We start from the raw sequence: 22,360 nt of genomic DNA on the forward strand, positions 1-22,360 counted from the left end.
TAAATACAGACACCTTCCAAGAAATTTCAAGACCTTAGGAACATCTTTACATCAGGCTATTCTTAAATATAATTTCACATCTAAAATGAAGGTGACTCACATAAAAACAAAGTGAGGCAGGCACGATGAGACTGGATTTTGCAGAATGATTTTTTTCTTCCCCATCTTGAATATGTTTCTATGGCAATTTCCACCCTCTGTTATACAGCACAAAATTTGCAAGCTGTTGTTTCAGTGAACTTTCAGACCTCCCTATCATTATATTTAGCCTCACTTATTCAGATAAATGCTTAGTGAAGGAGATTCAGCTGCACAGTTTAGGAAATAGCTGGGTTACTTCCAATGATTGCACATAACCTAAGAGCAGATTTAATGTTCGTTTTTAAATCAAAGATTATTACACATGCTTTATTAATGTGCTAAAGTCAACACTTCAACCTACTGAAGTGATTTCAAAAAGAAACACTGGAGAATTCTGCACGTACCATACTGTGGGAGGAGACAATGATAACATAAAAGATGAAAAAATGTTACCTGAAAGACAAATAGGTATGCTTGATAATACTAGAAAAATAATTTCCAGTTACCTCACTAAAAAAAAAATCAAGAAATGTAATAGGAATGTAACCATTCAATAGCACACCAAAAGCACTGTATAAGAAAAAACCTGAAAATTAGCTGGTTTTGAACAATACATATCCAGCAAAATAATATTTTTCCTAGATTAACAGACAAAATATTTAGGATCCATTCTCGTAACACACATGCTAATGGTTTGTAGAAGGTAATAAAATTTGCTTTCATCCACAAGATACACGCTGATAGCTTATGACAGCTTTCATGATATGGTGGCCAGGGCCCATTTTCACTTTAGAAGATGATGTAAAGTAAAAGAAAGATAGCGAAAATGACCATTTTCCTTTACAAAAGGCAGCTAGATAACTCAATGCTCTCAGCATACACTCTTTCCGAAGTCTGATCCCTTAATTTGAAATGATTCTCACAATACTTCACAAGTTATTTAACTGGTCATCAACCAATTCATCACTTCAGAGCAGTAAGACTGAATCTCCCTTTAAACCAACCACATGAGTGACAATTTTATCCCACTGACTTGAATGAAATTCACTGTTCATACATCAGTTTATGAAAAGATCACCTTTAAACTAAAGAGTTTGGATTAAGGGGATTCAAAATACAAAATGGACAGTTTGATGCTTACTTTTCTTATTACTATTTTTAGGCTTTACTCTCAAGTCTACTGTTCCAGTTCAGGCAAAAGAGAAACACAGGAAAGTTAGACACCTCCAGTATAACACCAAAGCAAGCTGGCAAAGTGCCTAGGAGGCTACATAAAGCTGGCAAGTAATTCAGAAATATAACTCCCCCTTTACAGATTTTAGTTGATATCCTGAAATCATTCCTTTCATGTCTTCCAGATAATCAGTGGGAATTCAGCATCCTTGGGTTCCACACACAGGGACAGAAGCTGCCATTAATCATATATTACTAACTTAAGTGGAAAAAATAATACATGCATTAACGTAGATGCTTTTCTTTTAATTTTTCATTTTGTTCCACTTGGGATAGCTAACAGCATTCACAACTACAGAATACTAAAAGACAGTGCTCTGAAACACTAACTTTATACTTAGTCAAGTAACACTGCTGAGACTGAACAATCACATCAACAGATCTCACATTTGATTACAGCACAGCTTCAGCATAAAACATACTTAAGATGAACAACTTAATAAAACTCTTCCTCAATAGAAAACACAATTTCCAATTAATAAATACACAGACAGCCTATACAGACACAGCCAGCAAGTCAGTTAAAATGATATACTACAGACACGGAGGACGGGGATGCTGCTTGCATTACACAAGTGTATCCTTACTTTGAATCACAGTGCTGCAGTTGCTTCTTTTTAAACAGAAAAGCTTCACACTCCAAGTTCTTCAGGTCTTCTATCATTGCAGCTTGTTAGAGTTTCCTTTCCACAGCAGCAGGTCCCAGAGAAGGGAGGGTACAGTAGTAGCTCAGTAGTTCAAGACACAGCTTCGTCAAAATCTTAAGTTATGTGATGCACAATAATTTTAAAAGTGAAAGAGATTCCTTCACGATGCAGAGATAATTCTGGGTACCACTTAGCATTTCATCTTCACATACTGCTTTCACTATGCATGAAATAGTGATCACAAAAAAACAAAACACTGTTAAACATAAGACTGACTGAAAATTTTAATTAGTTTTAAGTTTGTACAGAGATATGTATTTTACAGTACTGTTGTGTTGTTTCATGTGAGCTGTTTACATCTTCTTTCCATTTCTCACATTTCCACAAACATTGAGAGTAATTTCTTAAGTCACTCTGTGATTCACTTAACTCTGAAAAGCAGAATGCTAGTAACCATGTCTACAGAACACACAGATCACAGTACAGACTTTCAGTTGGAGATAAGGCTGCCTTTTTGCCAAATGCCCGCTCATTCTACAAGCAGGACTACAGCTTACTTCCTTGAATCACGGTCAGGACAAGTCAATCTCATCTTCACTGATGAAGAAAGGGCAAGTTACAATTTCAGCAGGTTAAAAAAGTTATTTACATGGTGAGAAAGTTGCCTTCATTACAGTAAGAATATATTATATGAATAAGCATCAGAAGTTATACAGAAGTAGCTTATGCCAAACAAAAATATACGTTTGATGTGTACAAATTTTTAAAGCATATTACAGGCATTGCAGATGCAGATAATTACATTAAAATATTTCCAATTACATTGCTACAATTTAAATTAAGAAATGGCATGTTACCAACAATAGATTTTTATCTTTGTCAGTGTCAATATATGTACATATTTAACCCAAATGTGCAGGATTTTTTAAGTTGTCAAGAAGAGGAGCACATTACAGCAATCCTAACATTATACATGGGTTCAGATGATCTAAAACAGTTACGTAACTTGTACCAACAAATTCAGTTGTTCCAATGATGCAGCTTTTCCTGCGTAACAGGGTGCTGCTTTTTATTCCACAATGCTGAAGTTAAACCCCACTCCTTTTTTTTTTTTTTTTTTAAGGGGGAAAGAAACCAGACAGCTAGACAAAGTAACAGTAGACTAGTATGGCTTTACTGAAATGCTGAGGAAATCTTGAAGTTTACAACTGTTTTGCACTTTCTCTTCAGTGGGGATTGCTTTTCTTTTTTCCCCTTCTTAAAGAAGAACTTGTATTAAAAACAAAGGGGAGACCACACAATACACTATATCTGCAGTAGCTGAACACCTGCTTAAATTTCAGCCCATGTTAGCACTACTAATCATTTAGTTTAGAGGCACAGGAAAGCTAGAGCACTTAACTACACTATTTTGTAGAGAAATTCAGTCTCCCAGTTCACTCAGAAAATGCTGTGTTTCAATAATCGTTCTCATTAGGCTAATTTACAAGTCATCCACAATTTAAGAATGTTAAAAACCATGTAGTAGCAAATGTTGACCTTTAAGGGAATGGGGTGATGGGTGATCAAAAAAAATCAAAACTTTGGTCCTCCCAGTCACCCAGCAGACAATGGGTTATTCCAGTTTAAAACAAACAATGTTTATGTTTTGTTCTCCTCTGTCTGGGCACACTGACTATGCCTAGACAGCATTATTACAGAAGACAATATTTTACCTAAACCGATGATTCATACCATGAGGTAAATTGTACTTAGCATAAAATAATAAGAAAAAAAGTAAAAGAAATGGTAAAAGGAACACAGAAGGCCAGAGAGAATACATGACAGACAGAAAAAACTGCAATTCACTGTGTGATTTTTTTTTTTCCACAACTGACTAATTCCACCCCTTAAATCACTGAACACCACATCAGAGAGCACATATCAGAAATAAAGACAGATTTTTAAAAATATTTTTCTATATTCAAGTATTAGATAAATTATATAAGACTTTCTTAGGACAACAATGAGTTTTAAAAACAAATCATAGAAACATCATCCAGAAAAAAAGCTAGTTAAAATATAGATATGCCAACTACGAAGCTTAAATTAGCACAGATAATTCCATATTAAATCCAGATATCCAGAAATATACACAATAGAATCATCCCAGTTTTCACAAAAGTTTAGAAGGTAGATGATAAAATTGCACTTAATTCTGAATTAATCAGATAGCAAGTCTTTCCCATTCCTTGCTGATCAACTTGTAAAAAAAAGAAGGAAACAGTGCTATAAAAGAGCAATACGTTTTTGTACATTCCATTTCACTTTTAAACATTTGGTCACAAACAAGGGCCACAGTTTCACTACCTGTCCTGTTGATCAGAATCAGATGTCCTTACATCTGATGTAGACAAATCTAATACAGGATTTACAAATCCAGCATATTCTGAATTGCCATTATCATCCATTTCAGCACTAACAAAGTCATTCTCCCACTCCAACCCATTAGAATCATCAGAGGCTGAAGCTGGATTACTTCCTGTCTTCTTGCTATTAAATTTCAATGCTGCCCGGAGTATGTCTTCTTCTGTCTTTGAACGTTCTCTCATTGGAATCATTCTGTTCATGCCTGCAATTTAAGACATGTTTATGAGAAGGACATAATTGAAGCAAGTATCTTTCCATTATTATTTCCATTGAAACCTAAGAAACAAGAATCATATAGAGATTCAGACTTGGGTAATTTCATTCCTGAGTATCACAGGTTTTTTCTTCGTTCTGCTCCACAGTGTCGTTAGTCACACCGTAGCTAGCTTGTCTCCTAAAATTCAGAGGAAGTCAGAAAATACTATGAAACAATTCAGAAGCAGTATTCATTTCTCCTTTATATGAAACCTACTGCACTCCATTATGGGCATGAAAACATCACGAGATTTTGGAACTGTGCCATTTCCAGAAAATCTACATATCTGTAATACTCCTGTAATTCATCATCAAACAGATGAAATATCACCACATTTCAAACAGAAGCTAAAAATTAGATATTGGATACTTTTTTATTGGAAAGGTAAACTTAATTTCACACAAAATAAGACAAAACATTGGTCAGATAATTGCACAGGGCTGCTATTTATTCTATCAGTACATACAGACTTTCTGAGAAGTCCTGTACAACTCCTTACCATAAGCCCTACTAACATTTGAAATGTACAACTAATCCATAAAGTAGTACCTCAGATCACTCAACCCAGCCACCAACACACTTTTCAGACTGCTATGGTCTCTACAGTAGATTCTGCCAGCAGATAATAGAGTAACTAAATTGCTTATCGTAAGCAAGCAGTCAATCTCATTCAGAGAGATTGTTTTCATGCACCTACAGCTAGATCAGATCTAGAAAGAATTTGTTAAGACTACTCGAAGTCTTTGCAGTATTGACTAGTAATGCTTTCAAATGACATTACTTCCTTTGCAACCATTAAAGCAAGTTGTGTTCCATGGATTGTGTTAATATCTCTTCTGCTCAAGATTTGAGAGTAACAGGGAAAAGAAATGCACAATTCTCACAATGAATAACTCTTAAAAATGCTTCCCCTCTGCAGCACGCAAGCTGGTAGAAATCAGAAAAAAAAATACAGCAATGTCTGCATTTTGGCAGTTTTCGGCACTTCTCAGAAGTGCAAAAACAGATGAATACCCGTGGCTAAGTTGTAGCTGGTTGAAGTGCAAAATCTGCTGGTGCCAATTACCTCTCATGTAAAATCCAGTACATTTCAACATACATGATACTGTTCTAGTTTCAGTTCCTCTGCCCCACACTAAAGAAAATAGGTTGTATATTTCTATGAAGATTGGTGAAAGTTAAATCTTTCTAGTTCAGAAGCTTGTTTTGACATTTTAGTGCTCTTGGTAGTGCCAAAAATTTGAATTATACACACTGTGAAAAAAAGTTACAATTTTTAAATTAAATTCTATTAATTCTTCTAATTCTTATTTGTGGTGAGCTTTTCAAAAGGCAGCATCCCAGAACCTTAGATAACTTTGAAAGAAAGACAAGAGCTTCTGAATATTTCCTAAAAAGAACAGGAAAAATCTACAACAGCAGCAACAAAAACAGTGGGGATACTCATCCGGAACGCACATCCAAGAAAGTTTCCAGTAGAACCATAAAAATTACCATTAAAGTAATTCATTTAAAAAAAAAGAACAGTAATCAACCAAAAGACAAAAATCCTACCACAACACTTTCCTGAAATACTTCAATGAAATATGCTTGATCAATTTCTGTAACTAAAAAACTAAATAGAAGAAACTGCTCCTGTTGCTACTGGCTCACAAGAGGGCAGCATTTCTTTACAGTTCATTTTGGTATGGGCTTACCCTACAGTTTCATTTAATAAAGATTTACTAAAAGATTCAAATAAATGAATTATTACACAGATAATTACATTTATCAAAATAAGCAGTTTTCTACCTAAAATTATCACACCTAAAATGCCTACCTAAAATAATCACCACACATTGAGAGAAATATCATTAAAAGTAAGCTTTAAACCATTGTTCCCATTTAAAAGTGACAGATTTACCTTCTTCATCTTCCCACTCTAAATCTAATGAAGTGCTGTCATCATTTCCACTCGTTGATTTTGTTTTGGTCATTAAGTCACAACTGCTCTCTGTGTTTGGTGTCAGCACTGTAGCATCAGATGAAAGTCCTGTATAAAAAAGTTATTGAATTTGAGATTTAACATGCAAAACTAAACTTTCAAATTAAGTTTTCATTCTATGTTGTGTACTTTAAATCCCATTTGAAAAAAGGCTTCAACCATCACTCCTGAGAGTACACAGTAGCTTAGAAACACTCAACAGCACCAAGATCCTATGGGACGACATTTTGTCACACTGTTCAATTAGAACAATGGAACAATTCATTAAGCTGCAGGTTGAATTTGTACGATGACTGACTTCTTAGTGATTATCACAGACAATCATTAAACTAATGGATTTAACAGCTTATATTTTCCCATAAACTACTAGTGGAATTTTTAAATATAGGCAGCCAAATCTTCTGATAAACTGAATTAGAAAAAGAAGTTAACTATTAGTTTGATTCTAATTATCTTTCTAAGACACAGTTTAAAAAAGCTACACAAACATTTGCATCCTTAAAACACTTGGACTTTACAAGGAAAGTTCACTGGATGTTGCCTCCACACATACAGTTGGAATGCTTTAGTAAAGAAAAATCCATACACAGAACTTGTCCCTACATAACTTGCCTCTGAGAACTGGAATGGCAGTAGCTCAAGTTATATTTCCTATATTTTTTGAGCCCTTGAAGCACTGCAGATTAAGAAGAACTTGCTCTCTTTTTTTTTTCCCCTCTCTCTTTCTCTCTGAAAATAATACATATAAAAACTTAAAAGTATGTTTATCTGTGTGGGGAAAAAAATATGACTTCTGTGCTCCCGAGTCACTTAACATTTAAAAGACATGCATTAGAAAAGGAAGACTTACTGCTACTTCGAAAAGCTTCATACTGGAATTTTGTATTTCTTAAGAAGGAATCAAAATCTTCCTCCATCACAGAGCTGTAAGAACAGTGCAAGTTTTATTTTTAGCTTTATAAATCTCTAAACACCATAAAAGAGATGTTAATCCATACATTCTCCCATTCACAGTTTTGAAGAAACTGTTTACAGTCCCTTGTAAGCTACAAAGCACATAAATCTTTAACTAAAATCTACAAAAAGATCACAGTATGACTTTCCATTCTTTCAGATCACAAACCTCCCGAGTCTGAGCTTCTGTTCCATTCTCAGTTGTAATTTCAGCTAAACATGAATTATGTCATAAAACAACCTTTCCCCTCTCCTCTGTCATTATGGTTAATTCCTAACTTTTTTTTTAATTAAATATATTCAAATGCTGTAACACACATTTCCAAAACATGACTAATTCCAACTTGTCCAATAAAACCCATTTCTCATAGTTCCTTTTCTTACTGTACTTTCTCCATCTAATTAAACATCCCTTCTATTCCATTTAAAAATAATGGTTGGCCTTTAGAGCTTTTCCTAAATTCAAACATCCTTTGACAGTAAATGTGTTCGTAATTTGTAGGGAGAATTAAAGGAACAACATTCATGAAGAAACAAGCAGAATATATAAACCATTTAAGTTCCCATTCAATTAATTTGTACTTTTATAGGGCATTTCTAAGAGTTCTGAATAAAGACATTTTACAATTAAGTGTTTTTGTTACACAATAAGGCATTTTATATACATGTGCATATACAGATTCACGCATATGTAGGTGTGTGCATATATATATAAATCACTAAGATCCTGTGATACATAATATATAGACAGACATGTTAGCCAAGAGTAGGTTTGATATTTTATGAATCAGTCTAGTAACTACAGTGACATCTAGAGCAAATGCAATCTATCCTCAGGGTTTGAAGGTTAAAGGGGAACCAGTTTACATTCAGTAACTACTTGGTGTGAACAAAACTGCAATGAATTAAAGAATTCTGACTTAACTATGAAGTATGTGTAAGTCTTGAAAAACTTTTTTTTCCCTGTATGTGCGAGATAGAGACGAGTAGGAATAAAAACAGTCACACTTCAATTATTAACACTTTGTATCTTACCTTTGATAGTCTCCGTTATTAACGGCATGTGTTCTCTGCGTTATCCTCTGCTGTCTACGCTGCTATTGAAAGAAGTAAATTGTTGAAAATGCTGAATGCAGTCTCTCAAATATACTCAGTACTCATTCTCTTTTTTGCAGCACTAAAGGGAGCATTGTCCTGGCTCTTGGAGCAATCCAAGTACAGCTTAAGAAAAAACTGACTTTCATTCAAATGAAGATCAAATTTTAAGATACTGAAGAGTCTTTTATATGGAAGTAATATCCAATTTCAGAAATCTCTCAATTAAAAAAAGGTGGAAACAGAACAAAAAAATGCAAGTTATGAGTTGAGAAACATTCATTTTGTAGTGATAAGAGGAACAATAAAAAAAAAAATCACAGAAGTAGGATTCTACAGCTTCTTAAGTTCTGGAGTTTTAAGAACATTGTCTCAAGTCTTTTTTCCCTTGCCTGGAAAAAAGTAAGCATTAAAACTGGGTACCACCAACTACGTGACAAGAGGTAAATGAGCAATGAAGCAGTATTGCTCACATGGACTATGGCAAAGCCATTAATATACAAAAATACAAAAAACAACAGCAACAAAAAAACCAAGCTAGCTTTATAGACAAATCTGACTTAATTAGCTACAATGTTTTCTGAAAAATCTATTCTCAGCCTTAACGGATCTATCCCTGCAAAGAAAAACATAGTGTTTTTTTTAATTGCCAAATTTAAACTTCATCCAACAGTCACTCTTAGCTGGATTAACAGTCATGCGAGATATTTCATCAGCTACTATTTTCAGTCCCAAGATGATGGTGGTTTTGTTGGCACCTACTATCACAAGTAGTAAAGTATCAGAATAAGCAGGTTGAAACCAGTAAGGAAATGGGAAGCGCGGAAGAATTAGAAATACAATATTGGTGGTAAGAGATGGGAAGACTTAAGTAAACAGGGAGAAAGGGCCAGGAAATTGGCACTGACACAGTTGGTGTAAAAAAACTTAAAAATCTATTACTGATGTATGCAACAACAGACTTTTAGAATTCATATACCTACATAATATTTGACTTAAATTATCTATCCATTTTGAGGGATCACTTACAAGCATACAGCACCACAAGTTCCATCATACACATATATTAAAACTTTCTGTTCTAAACCACCTTGACATTCAGCAAGGAAACATCAGCAAACAAATTAAAGAGAAACCACATTTTCAATGAAAAAACATTTTTAAAATTTAAAATACTTAATGAATAGAAAAGACATCAGTTATGTATTCAAAAAATGGCTTCTAGCTGATAAAGAAAGGTTCAAGTTTAGTGCATACATATACAAAAACACTACCTTAGAAATCCTTAACGCTTCAGGATTTTGGATGGGATTTATTTATGAAGGGAATAAGTGGTATTAATTTCATGAGAGAAAGAAAATAACTCCATAAACGCATTCTGTCACAGGTTGTGTCTAAGAGAGGTGCCTGTTAAAAAGACGGGGACAAGGAAAGCAGAATTTTTCACATGGAATTTCTACAAAGATGAGCGAAAGGCTCAAGCATAAAAGAAATCACTTTTCCTGACTTTATATAGAGGAGAAAAAAAAAAGACAGGGACAGGGAAAGAGTCAGAAAGAATTAGCCACCCACCCTAAATGGCAAGAGGATAGAAAGAGAAATGCAAAATGAGATCTGAGCTATACTTAGTAATATAAATATTAGATGAAAACTGAGTCATCGCTATCAGTCTGCAAATAGTAACTTCCAATTTATTCACTTTTGAATACAGAAAAAACACTAGAGCTACAGACCTTGCCTTTACCTTTTATAGATTTCAGACTTCTTCCATTACTCTAATTCTGAACACTTACAAATTTACTTCTAACTGAACAAATATCACATGTCTAGCAGAACTGCCTTGAACATACTACAGCTTCGGTCAGACATGTTAAATATGGACAGATAGTTTGAAAAACATTCTGTTAAACATATACATTTCTGGCAACCTGAAGTCTCTGTGAGAACACATACTTAAACAGCTTATTAAGATGCTGAAAATATTAAGTGCACCAATACATGTTTTTGAAATGCAACATGAAAACAATCAGCAATAAATGCTATCAGGAGACAAAACAGTAACCGTTTTTAGAAATGTAGGAAATCAAGATATAGCTTTTGTTTTGCTCGACCAAGCTCCAGTTACCAGACAGACATCTAAAGGCAGGCACGGATACATTAAATAAACACCACTGTTAAGTAGTTGTTACTGGAGTTTGGCTACTATACATACAAATCACAAAATTATAAACAATTCAGGGTGGGAGGGACCTCACAAGGTCATCCAAACTCAACCTCTTGCTTAAAGCAGGGTCAACAGTGAATTCAGATGACTCAAACACTAATCCTCATGTTAGCATAAACCACAGAGACAGGCAACAATTTAGTGCAAATAAGTTCATTTTTTAAACCTAAATGATGTTGTAACGTGCGCTTAACTTCAATATTTTTAGTTAGAAAGCTGTCATAGATTACATTAAAGATCAGTAAATTCTATATAATGTTATTAAGTCTGTTAAGCTAATTCCAGATCAAAAAAATCATAATCTATATTTAGCATAAAAAGCTGTTTCAAACAATTCTAATGATTTTCAGCTCTCCCAGTCAGATTCAAATCATACTTTCTCTACTGGAATTTACAAGCTGGAGCAATTTTGTCTTTACATTTCCTGAGATATAAAGGATATAAGGAAAGTCTGCATACATAAAAACAGAAGAGAAGCTCTGATATATATTGGGGTCTTTTTCCCCTCACCTCCAAGAGCTTTTTCTGCTTTGCTGCCCTGGCTGCTTCACGTTGTGCAGCATATAAAGCCTCCTCTTCTATTCTTAACTTCTCCTCTTGTAAGGCTAACTGTATATGAACAAAATAATAATGGTTAACAAAAGCAGAACCTATCTATCTTCCTATGAGTAAAATTGTAAGTTCTATAAATCAAAAGAAGAGCTACTAGAAAATAAAAATAAAATAAATTTAACTATAGGCAAAACATTTTTTTCCATTAACTGAATCTAACAGCTTCCCCCCTCCACAAACATCCCAAGAAATTCAGATAACTAAACATTATCTTATTGAATAAACATAATTACTAGTGAATTGCTGTAAATGCAAGGTTGCATGTTATTATGCATTATAGTAGTTGTGAGGTTTGCTATATCATGAAATAGTATTATGAAAGACGTAGAACTTCAGCTGCAGATTTAATTGCTACTTTATTCAAAATCTTTCTCCATTTCTACCTTGTATTCTACATCACATTCCATTAAATGCTTCAGAACACAGAAAGAAAACTGACAAATTGTCTTTTCCTTAAGAAAAGTTTGGGGAAAAACTGAGCACAAGAAAAGCTAAATCAAATACACTCTCCATTTTGCCTTTCTTACAAATAAAAGACTGTTCATATTTAACTGATCTCAGTAAGAGCCAGCCCATTCATTCAGCTCTGAAGTTATTAAAAAGAAAATCTCTGATGCAAACTTAGCTGCAGAGCAAACTCCTTGGGTATCTCATTGACTGAATAATTACAAAGGATGCACAAAAATCAACTGTTTCATTCACATGAATGAAATCCCATGCTCGTGGTTGATTTTAACTACATAACAAAACAACACAAGCAAGCAACCAAAACAAGAAAAAAACCCCAAAAACTACCCACACCATTCTAGTCATTTTAACCACTTACCTCTGATTGAAGTTTCATATCAACAGCTCTCTGCTTTTCAGCAATGGAGTCGTAATGCCTGTCCTTCAAATCAGCAATTTCTTCTTCAGTCAAAGGTCTAAAAATCAAGACAGAAACACAAAGAGACTAATTATTGCTTACTCATGATAAAGTAATTTAAACATAAATACGCAGCCTTTTTTGACTTCTTTAATCCAAATTCAACAAGCTGTGCATTAGGCCTACTCCTCCTGAGCAGAGTTCCAAAGTTCCAGCTTACTGGAGAAAATGCTGCCCTCCCCTTACAAAGCATTTTTTTGCATCTTTACAAGTATAATCTCAAAACATATTTTGCTAACAGAATTATTGGAACCAAATGGTTAAAATTTCATTGCTAAGTAAATCTTACTTCTCTTTCCTCATTTATTCAGGTCCCCTAATTCTGATTTGTTCCTTTTCCACTTGTTGCCCACTTTTATGTACATAACAAACCAGCATTATAGTAGTTGTGAGGTTTGCTATATCATTTCTTTGGGACCTCTGACAGTGAACTGCATTTTGAGAAACATTAAATGGAAGTAATTCAAAATACCTAGAATTAGGCAACTGAAACACAGTTTAGTGTTTTCATACATTTCTTGTACTAAGTTTCTACAGCTTTGATAAATACTAACACAGCCAGCTAAAATTAAATGTAACCCCAAGGAACAAGAATAAAGACACTTCACAATGTTCTGCTTTCACATACACTTGCCATCATCTCAACTGTTTTAACACAGTTAAGCATTAAGGTTAATTTAACATCTTCTGCCTGTGCATCTAATTAAAAAGAAAAGAAAAAAAAGAGTTTTGATGATAAGTCTATGATTTTTTCAAATTCAATAGGAGAGCAAAGGAAAAGAGGCCCTGAATCTTGGCAACTGACCTGTGACTGCTTCCTGGGCTTTCCCCCTGTGGGAAACAGAAAAAAAGAAACCAAAACCAACCAGCTTTAATTTTTGAAAATCCCATTAGTCAATCACTTGCAAGAGAGTACAAGACATGATATAAAATCAGTTTCACCCCACATGTTGGTTTTTACACCTGGGGAAAAAATATACCCCCTTACATATTATTTTAATTTGGAATGTGAAAAGAACTTGTTATGCAATCAACCAAAGTAGATGACTAAGTAAAACAAATAAGCATTTACACGACTGAAATGTTTGTTTTCAGTTGAATTTCAGTATTTCAGGAATCAAAATACTAGTCATTGAGTTTTAAAATACAAGTCAAAGTAATAAAAACACATTTTTCCCACCATTATCAACCTACATTAAATTCACAGTTTTAAGGCCAACTTCTATTTTTTTTTAAACACCCTTCATTCAGTTTACCCACAACTGTCATATCACAGGGCTACCAAAATGCTCCTCAGCAAAGCAACTTGTGCCCATTTACTACTCAGTGTTTGCTGAATTGTATACAAGGCCTATAACACGAGCAAATTATTTTTCAAAGCTTTTTGGCTTTTTCTTTAGTTTCTGTCTTGCTAATATCTGTAACACTTTTATGAAGTGCTACCTCCCACTTTCCCGCAGCCAGATTTTTTTTTTTTTTATCATCACAGCTTTTCGTCTCTCTGAACATATCAAATATTCCTGGAACAACCAAAACTCCAAGTAAAAAAACCCAGCAATTTAAGCCTGAGCAGATTAACGTGGCATCAAGTAGGAGACAGATACAGACCTTGCAACCATTTTAAGTGAGTGTATTGTATTAGCAAGATTCATATTATGATCCAAGCACCTACCTCATCACTTTCCACGAGGTTCTCAAACTGCAGAGAAAAAGTAAACAATCTTTACAATCCAGTATAACAAATCACTGAACACCTGAAGTACACATAATCACGTATTTAATGTGCCTTGTGAAAATACTACTCCAGTGATAATACTGCAATTGTAATGCTATTTATAAAAGGATCTTCCTTCTGAGGAATTAGCACATTTAGCATAGCTTCTGTCTTGGTATGCCTCTTCAATAAATCAAAGCACCCACTCAGTTTAACATACACAAAATGTGAGGGGTACAGTGCAAGTAATTTTCCCTTTGCATGGCAATTGTGACGCTTCAAAAAGAAGTATCTGAAGATGTACTTAACTTACAGAATACATAGGATTATTTTCTACCCAGGATTCTAAAAGCAAACAGAACACATACACTAGCTTTGCACATAAGAAACTAAAGGCCAATAAAGCAATGTAATGCCTTATGATAAGAAGCCCAAGAAGTCCCCAAGCAGTCTAGAATACATGCAGCATTCAAAGTTGCTTGAACAGGTACAACAGCAGTTGAACTATCTGATGAAACAGAGCAAATGGAAAAATTCCCTACTATTTTCAGAAAAGTAATCATAAATGAGGTCAATACATCAAAAGTGGAGGTCAGCAAGACTCCTTTGCTGTTCTAATTGCTGCAAGTAGAATATGTGTAAGAACTTGAGGGGAGGACAGAACCTCCTTTTCTCTATCATATTGCTGGTGCAGGAATGTTCTTTCACAACTGGAAGCTGTGTACTAAGAACAGATCTTCCACACTCTGTGGCTCAAAACCAAAGCCGTGATTAATTACTAGTATTCTCAGTAAAGGGAATCTCTGAAAGGTCTAGAACTTTTGGACCATAAGAAATACTTGCAGAAAGTAAACCAGCTTATCCTGACAATCTCAAATAATACAAATAAACCTTACACAACCCTTCACAAAAAGGAGAGAGATTCAGTTGTTGAGAAGGACCTCTCTAGTGAACACAATGAACAGATGCGCATCTAACTATAAACTTAAAAAACTATAAATTCCAGTAGATTTTTAAAATTTTATTTTTTTTTTTAGAATGAGACTCATGGTCCTGCAGTCAAGAACAAAATATGCCACATTAACAGCAGAAGGGAAAAAAAAATAGCTCCCTGCATAGTAGGGATGAAAGAAGCAATAGACAGACTTCAGTATGATCCGGTGCTGGCTCTCAGGTGATCACAGTTACTTCATGTCAGATGATCACAGATGACTCTTTACAAATGATAGATTAATAAGATGTGATGATGTGTTAATGTTCCCAAGTATTGTAGGAACTACAATCTTGCCATCCAGCGTAGCACCAATTCAGTCTGGAATAACCTAGAGTATTTCAGTACATTCAGTATTTTATTGCAAGAAGCATTAAAGGTATTGCTAAAATTAACCTCTTTCCACTTATTTTCTTCTGAAAACAAATAAACAAAAAAAACAACATCACACAACAAAAATTAGACAACTACTTTCCAAACCAACCAAAAAGAAAAGCCAAAACAAAACAAAACCCAACCTGATTTAAATGTAAATGCTCACCTCTATAGTGAAGTGCTCTCCTGTTGTACATGTTCTAAAGTACTTTGACCTGGAAAAATAAGCACAACATTACTCTACAGAATAATCTTCATTTCAACCCCAGCAGAAAAAAAAACAAGAGTCACACAATTTTAAATAGCTTTTCAAATATTCTTAGTATGAAATAAACAAGCTTCCTATATTAAATACGTTGACTTGTCAAGCTGTGTCTCCATTGCTACCATTCTATACCATAGCACAGAGGGAAACAGAACTGAAGAAAATATGAACACCCTCAAACTGGAGGCACCACTATCAGCATGATGGACTTGCCATTGACAAATATTAAGCACATTCTTTAACACACTTATCTTGAAAAACACTATTCTAGACAACTTCCAAAAGCTCCACTGCTCATCATGGGGTTTAATTATTTACTAGCATAATTGTATGATGTCAACATTAAACAATACATCCCATTTTGACAGCTTGGCACAGCTGTAAGGTTGACCTTCTTCCCCCATATTCATGGAAGCATTACCAATCATCAAAAGAACAAGAAAGAATCTCTGAGAAAAACCTATCTGGGGTAAAGGCAATGCTCCTAAGCTAGAAAAAGAGCTATTTGGAGTCAGTAACTTTATACAGGGATTAGTCTCCTCCTTTATTCTTAATCTGTCTTAATGTTGCCCTTTATAAAAAGGACAACACCAATACGGTATTGAGTTATCTGAATAAATTTTACCCAGTGACAGAGGTTTGGCTGTCCCCCAGAAGCACACTCATGCTTCAGTAAAACATCCATTTCATCTAACATTTTTAAAAGCAAAGTTTCCAGCTGCAAGTGCTCATCAATATCGAATAAATCCAGGGCCCCAGTCATTTCTATACTTCTACGATAGATTGTTCTGTACTTGCAATCAACATACAGCTCCACTTTACTAAAAGCAACACACCAGCCAAAGCCCGGATTATTTTAATCATATCACATTTCATTCCCATTGTATTTTCATCTAGAAATCAGTCAGGACATGTCCTCCAAAAGCCTGTGCAGCCCTTTTCAGTGCAGACTCCTGGTCAGCCTGTCCTTGCACACACAGCTGTAACACTGCAATTCACAGCTGGCACTAAGGAATCACCTTCAGCTGATTCATTGCTACAAAATCAGGGGAAAATGGGCATTTCAATTCATGCACTACATCTTCATTATAGCTGGCATGTGTGGTACCAGCACTTAAGGTAATTTCACTGTTACATCTTGGGCACATTTTAACATGCAAGAGCCAATGCCATTAAGAATTGAATTTACTATGACCATGACACAAAATTGTTTTAGGAACTTGTATTCTTTAACAAAAAACACAGTTCCAGTTTACAGCAACAGTGGCTACTCAAAATATGATCAAGTTTTCAGACAGAGGAGCTGCAGTCAGATTAGTTGCAAGAATTTAACAGTGAACTAGTGGAAAACTAAGACAATGTAGCATGAGCTTACTACACGTATTACAAACATATCAACAGTGGTGACATTTTAAGGAAGATCTACATTTCCTGCTACATATTCCTTGCTGAACAGGGGCTCCATAACCTAAGATACCGTTCTGTACAAGAGTCTGGGACCTGAAATCTCAGCACACCTACAGGTGACTGAGTTCACAGAGGACAGAAATGGAAAACACCACCTCCATCCCCATACGTACCAATTGTATATTGAATTGAAATAAAGTGGCGATACTGAAAAGCCTACAGCTTTTATTATTCTCATTTCAAGTCTTACTTGCTAAAACAGACTTGAGAAACACATAGCTTTGATGAGTATTGGAGAAAGCAGGGCATCTAGTATGCCACTGCACCTATAAACACTTTTAAATCAATCTTCAAGTTCTAAACAAATTAAAGAAACCAACTCTAATCCACTTAACATCTACGTACCTTGTTAGCCTTTAATGCAAAGTCATGTTACTACTTTTTTTTTTTTTTAATGCATGAGAAAAAAATCTCTACAGAACATTAACATTTTGTGTAATAAAACCATGGCACGAGTTAGTTTTTTTTTCCCCTTCACACTGAGAATAAAGTTGATTTTGCTACATTTTGCTGTATGATAACACCCCCATACCCTAATGAAAAAGAAGAGAACTATATACATTTTCTCTAGGTTATTTATTCTTTCTATTTATTATTTTTAGCCCTATATATGTAAGAACCCTTATGGTCGAGCACAGAGATAAAATAAGCACTGACCTACTTTCTAATTATGGCTGCAAATTGTAGTACTTCATGTAAAACTATTTCATAAGAAGCCTAAGGACACTCCCTAAAAAATAAAATAAAAAATAAGAAGTCACAAACTGAAAGTTTGTTTTTACAGAAAGGTGAACTATATTATACTGAAGAAGATTTTCACATTTCTTTACTTTCTGTATGTGTACAACATAAACTCTAGAATCACTGCAACAAATCATACATAAACCCCTAAGTATTTAAACACAGATTAGAATCTTGCAGGCCTTGAAAACACTTGCTAAAAACTGTATAGTTTACTACTTAATTCAGAATTTACTTCTTACATTTAAGTCCTGGAGTACCTAAGAATAATGAAGTTCTACTTCTGGAAGAGAAAAAAAAAATCTGAGTGATGACAATAATCACCATTAACTTGATAAGCTACATTATGCTGTCCTAGAAGTAGCCAGACGTGCAGAATTTAGTAGCAGAATTCAGATCCGCAGAATTTGGTCACTTTCAAACTTAAAAAAAATTCAATACACACATTTTAGAGTTTTGTATTTAGTCTAATACCCTGTCTCTCCCACTGTACACTTATGGAAAATACCCGGGTTGCTTAATACTCCGATACTATTCTGTGTACTGCCAATACATCCAAAAAACAAAGGTCTATTGAGACATATGCCACCTGTCTACAAGAGGAAGTACTGATGATTGTTTCCTTGTAAGCTGATCCTTGTAGTGATATTCCAGTTTCAGGGTTCAAAAGGGAATCCAAACAGGTTGCTGTCTTTGCCAGTTAGAAAAGTCTGTTTTCTGTACTACAATTCCACCTTTCTAACAATTTCCAAAACCTTTCACTGCAGGTATGACCTGAAGGAACGTACATTTACAGCATTACAACAGCAGACAGTAAGATTTATCTCACTGATAAGGACAGTCTGACCTTGGACAAAGAGAAGAAGTATGTGCATGCCAGAGAAGCTCTGCAAACAACCTTCTTCTTTGAGGGTGTACACCTACAAACATCTCCTGAGCCCCAACCCTCAGTTTAAGAGAACGATGTTTCTCATAATGCTGCTTGTTGATATTCCTGTCTGCCACTATGAAAAAGAAGCTAGCAGCAAACTGGTAACTATGTGGAAGATATCAAAACACAAAGTCTGTCAAGAAAACTGGTAACCTCAGTAAGAGCATGCAGAAAACCAGTTGGTGAATATGAGAAGGTTGAGCACGGCAGAAGCTAACAAGTTTGAAAACAATTTTGTGTGATGATCTTGGTAAATTCAATCAGACATGCACCCAAACCAAACACTAGAAGAGATAACACCACAAGCACTAATGAATGTTTAGAAAACAAAACACACACACACACAAAAAGAACCTAGATAAAAGAACTGCATGAAAGAAAAGAATGTAAGGGAAAAAAAAAAAAAAAAAAAAGGCAACAATCAGTTTAGGGCAGAGGGAAAGATAAAAGATAGGGGTAAATCAAGGAATTACTACTATGGTCAAGATAATCTTATGTCTTTCTGGACTCTGCTTCCTACCCAGTGCCATTGAATCAGCTAACAGTGGCTGGACAGGAAAAACAAGCACAGAGAAAACAAACATGAACCCACTGAGCCTCAAAACCAGAACAATCAATTCAAAGCACGAGGACCCATAGCAGATAACTTATTATCACTAACCTTGAATGTCAGAAAGGCTATAATCAGAGACCCAGCAAAAACAACGGGTGAAGCACGACTATCAAGTACGACCTGTTTATCTCAGACGACAGCAGAAGAAATGGATACTTCAGTGACAAGGCACTTCACACCCTCAGTGGGAGCACCGGGAACCCGAGCAGGTATCCTCTACCGCCCAGCCCTGCTCTCACACGCGCGCCTCGAAAAAGGATCGCCAGGAGGCCCTCGGGACAAGCCGACCTGCCTGCGGAGCCGGACTGAAACCAAAGGCCTCCAGCCTGCTACACGTGAGGTGCTCGAGACCTAGCAGTACTTCAGCTCTCACAGCAGGCGACACCGAACTGCCGGCAGGTGTACGGAAGGACTCGGAGCTGCCGGCAGGGCACGTACCCTTCCGGGTTTGCGTGCCGCAAATCGGGGATTGGAAAACAAAGCACAGGTTCCGCACCGAGACGAAATCGTAAAGTTTATTTGCATCACCCCGCCGCCGGCCTCCTGTGCCAGCCCGCCGCAGGGCTCACAGGGAGCACAAGGTCATCCTCCCGAACACGCCGCCTTGTCCGCCTTCCCGCAAGGCGCGCACCTCGGCGGCTACCACGAAACCCGCTCTGTGGTTTTCTCTCCGCGAGAGCGCCCGCTGTGAGGTAACCCCGCAGCCACCCGGCAGCACGCCCGGCCCGGCGGGGTACCGGTACTACCGCCACCGCCGCCTGCCAGCCCGCCCGCCTCGCCCTGCCCGGGCAGCCCTCCGGCGAGCCGCGCTCCCGCCGCGGAGGAGGAGGGCGGAGCCGGGCGGGCCCAGCACCTCCCCGCCTCGGGGAGGGGAGAGGAGAGGAGAGAGGGGCAGCCGCGCCGCCTGCTTACCCTCCGCCTCGCTGGAGCCGGCCCGCTTCCCTGCGGAGGAGCAGCCCGCAGCAGCCCTGCGCCCAGCAGTTCCCCATCGCATCCTGGGCGGCGGCGGCTGCTCCTCCTTCTCCTTCTTCTCCTCCTCCTCCTCCTCCTCCCGCCGTCGCCGCCGCCTCGCGCAGCGCCACGCGGCCGCCCCGAGGCGGTCAGCGGTGGGGAGCCGCTGCCCTAAGGAACAAAGGGCCCGGCTAGGCCCGCCGCGGTCGCCGGGCGAGGAGGAGGAGGAGAAGAAGGGCGGAAGCTCGGCGCCCACGGCCTCATAGCCGCGCCGCTCCCGTAGCGCAGAGGCGGACGCCGCATGCCTCGCGCTGGCACCGCCCCGGGCGGCAGCGGCCCGCCCCTCGCGAGCACGCGTGTGGGACTGGAATGCAGCTCGGGGCTTCCGTTGGCTGTGGACGTCGTATTGCAAAAGAGAAAATGGTTCCTCTCAAATTACCAGGCCTGAACCCAGTAAATGCCGTTCAGGCTGTCAAACGTGTCTGGAGCATGGGGACTATACGATTTAGCAAGATATCTCACTTATCCTTTACCGCCTCCAGTCTCTTTGGCTTCAAGTATCACATCGTCGGCCTCTCTCATGTAACTAGTGACAGGACAAGAAAGAATGGCCTCAAGTTACACCAGGGAAGGTTCAGGTTGAATAATAGGGAAAACTTACCTAAAAGAGCGCTTGGGCACTGGCACAGGCTGCCCAGGGAGGTGGTGGGGTTACTGACACTGGAGGTGTTCAAGAAATGTGGAGATGTGACAATAAGGGACGTAGCTAAGAAATACTGGCAGTAGGTGGATATTTGGACCTAGATGATCTGAGAGGTCTTTTCCAACCTTGATGATTCTGTGATCACACCAAACCCCGTCATTTTAAGTTACCGCTGCAGTTACATATGCAAAGTTTAAGATCACTCAAAACCCAGAAATAAACAACAAAGGCAACCTACAACCAAGAGGAACTGTTGCCATCTTTAAGTTAGTTCCTGCAGGAGGCTGGAATCACCACTTAACCAATCCTGTTTGCACTGAATACTGTCCATAAGCAACAAGGGTTTTCCACTTCGTAGAATCATAGAATCATAGAATCACAGAATGGCGAGGGTTGAAAGGGACCTCAAGGATCATGAATCTCCAACCCCCTTGCCACACGTAGGGCCACCACCCTCCCCATTTAATGCTAGACCAGGCTGCCCAGGGCCCCATCCAATCTGGCCTTGAACACTTCCAGGGACGGAGCATCCACAATCTCTCTGGGCAGCCTGTTCCAGTACCTCACCTCTCTCTCTGTAAAGAATTTCCCCCTGACGTCCAACCTAAATCTCCACTCCCTCAACTTAAAACCATTTCCTCTTGTCCTGCAGTTATCTACCCTTTCAAAAAGTTGATTCCCCTCCCCTTTGTAGGCTCCCTTTAGGTACTGGAAGGCTGCAATGAGGTCGCCCTGCAGCCTTCTTTTCTCCAGGCTGAAAAAGCCCAGCTCCCTCAGTCTGTCTTCATAGGGGAGATGCTCCAGTCCCCTGATCATCTTTGTGGCCCTCCTCTGGACCCTCTCCAACAGCTCCCTGTCTTTCTTGTACTGGGACTCCAGACTTGGATGTAGTATTCCAGGTGGGGCCTCACAAGAGCAGAGTAGAGGGGAACAATCACCTCCCTGTCCCTGCTGGCCACCCCCCTTTTGATGGAGCCCAGGATACCATTTGCCTTCTGAGCCACAAGGGCACACTGCTGGCTCATATTAAGTTTTTCATCTATCAAGACCCCCAGGTCCTTCTCCACAGGGCTGCTCTCAAGGACCGCTCCTTCCAGTCTGTATGGGTGCCTGGGATTCCTCCGGCCCAAGTGCAAAACTCTGCACTTTGCTGTGTTGAACCTCATCAGGTTCACTCGGGCCCACCTTT

The 22,360-nt window shown here is 37.8% G+C and overlaps 1 protein-coding gene across 4 annotated transcripts; it reads right to left on the reverse strand.

The window, feature by feature from the left end:
* Nucleotides 1-730: 730 nt before the first annotated feature.
* On the reverse strand, nt 731-20,808 carry AP1AR (adaptor related protein complex 1 associated regulatory protein). Of its 4 annotated transcripts, none has more exons than XM_031596938.2 (10): nt 20,430-20,804; nt 15,667-15,715; nt 14,093-14,119; nt 13,226-13,251; nt 12,322-12,418; nt 11,394-11,492; nt 8,600-8,658; nt 7,461-7,534; nt 6,530-6,658; nt 733-4,572 (listed from the first exon to the last, which is right to left on the reverse strand). In XM_031596938.2, the coding sequence occupies exons 1-10, from the start codon at nt 20,504-20,506 to the stop codon at nt 4,307-4,309; spliced, it is 903 nt and encodes a 300-aa protein (XP_031452798.1). In that variant the 5' UTR covers nt 20,507-20,804; the 3' UTR covers nt 733-4,306. The 4 variants fall into 4 exon arrangements, with proteins under 4 accessions (XP_031452799.1, XP_031452798.1, XP_089995382.1 ...); XM_090139256.1 differs by lacking the exon at nt 20,430-20,804 and adding an exon at nt 18,216-18,233 and having other exon boundaries at nt 8,600-8,661; XM_031596937.2 differs by having other exon boundaries at nt 735-4,572; nt 8,600-8,661; nt 20,430-20,802.
* Between the last annotated feature and the right edge of the window lie 1,552 nt (nt 20,809-22,360).

The sequence above is a fragment of the Phasianus colchicus genome, chromosome 4 (assembly GCF_987193195.1).
Source record: "Phasianus colchicus chromosome 4, bPhaCol1.hap1.1, whole genome shotgun sequence".
In the NCBI taxonomy this organism is placed as follows: Eukaryota; Metazoa; Chordata; class Aves; order Galliformes; family Phasianidae; genus Phasianus; species Phasianus colchicus.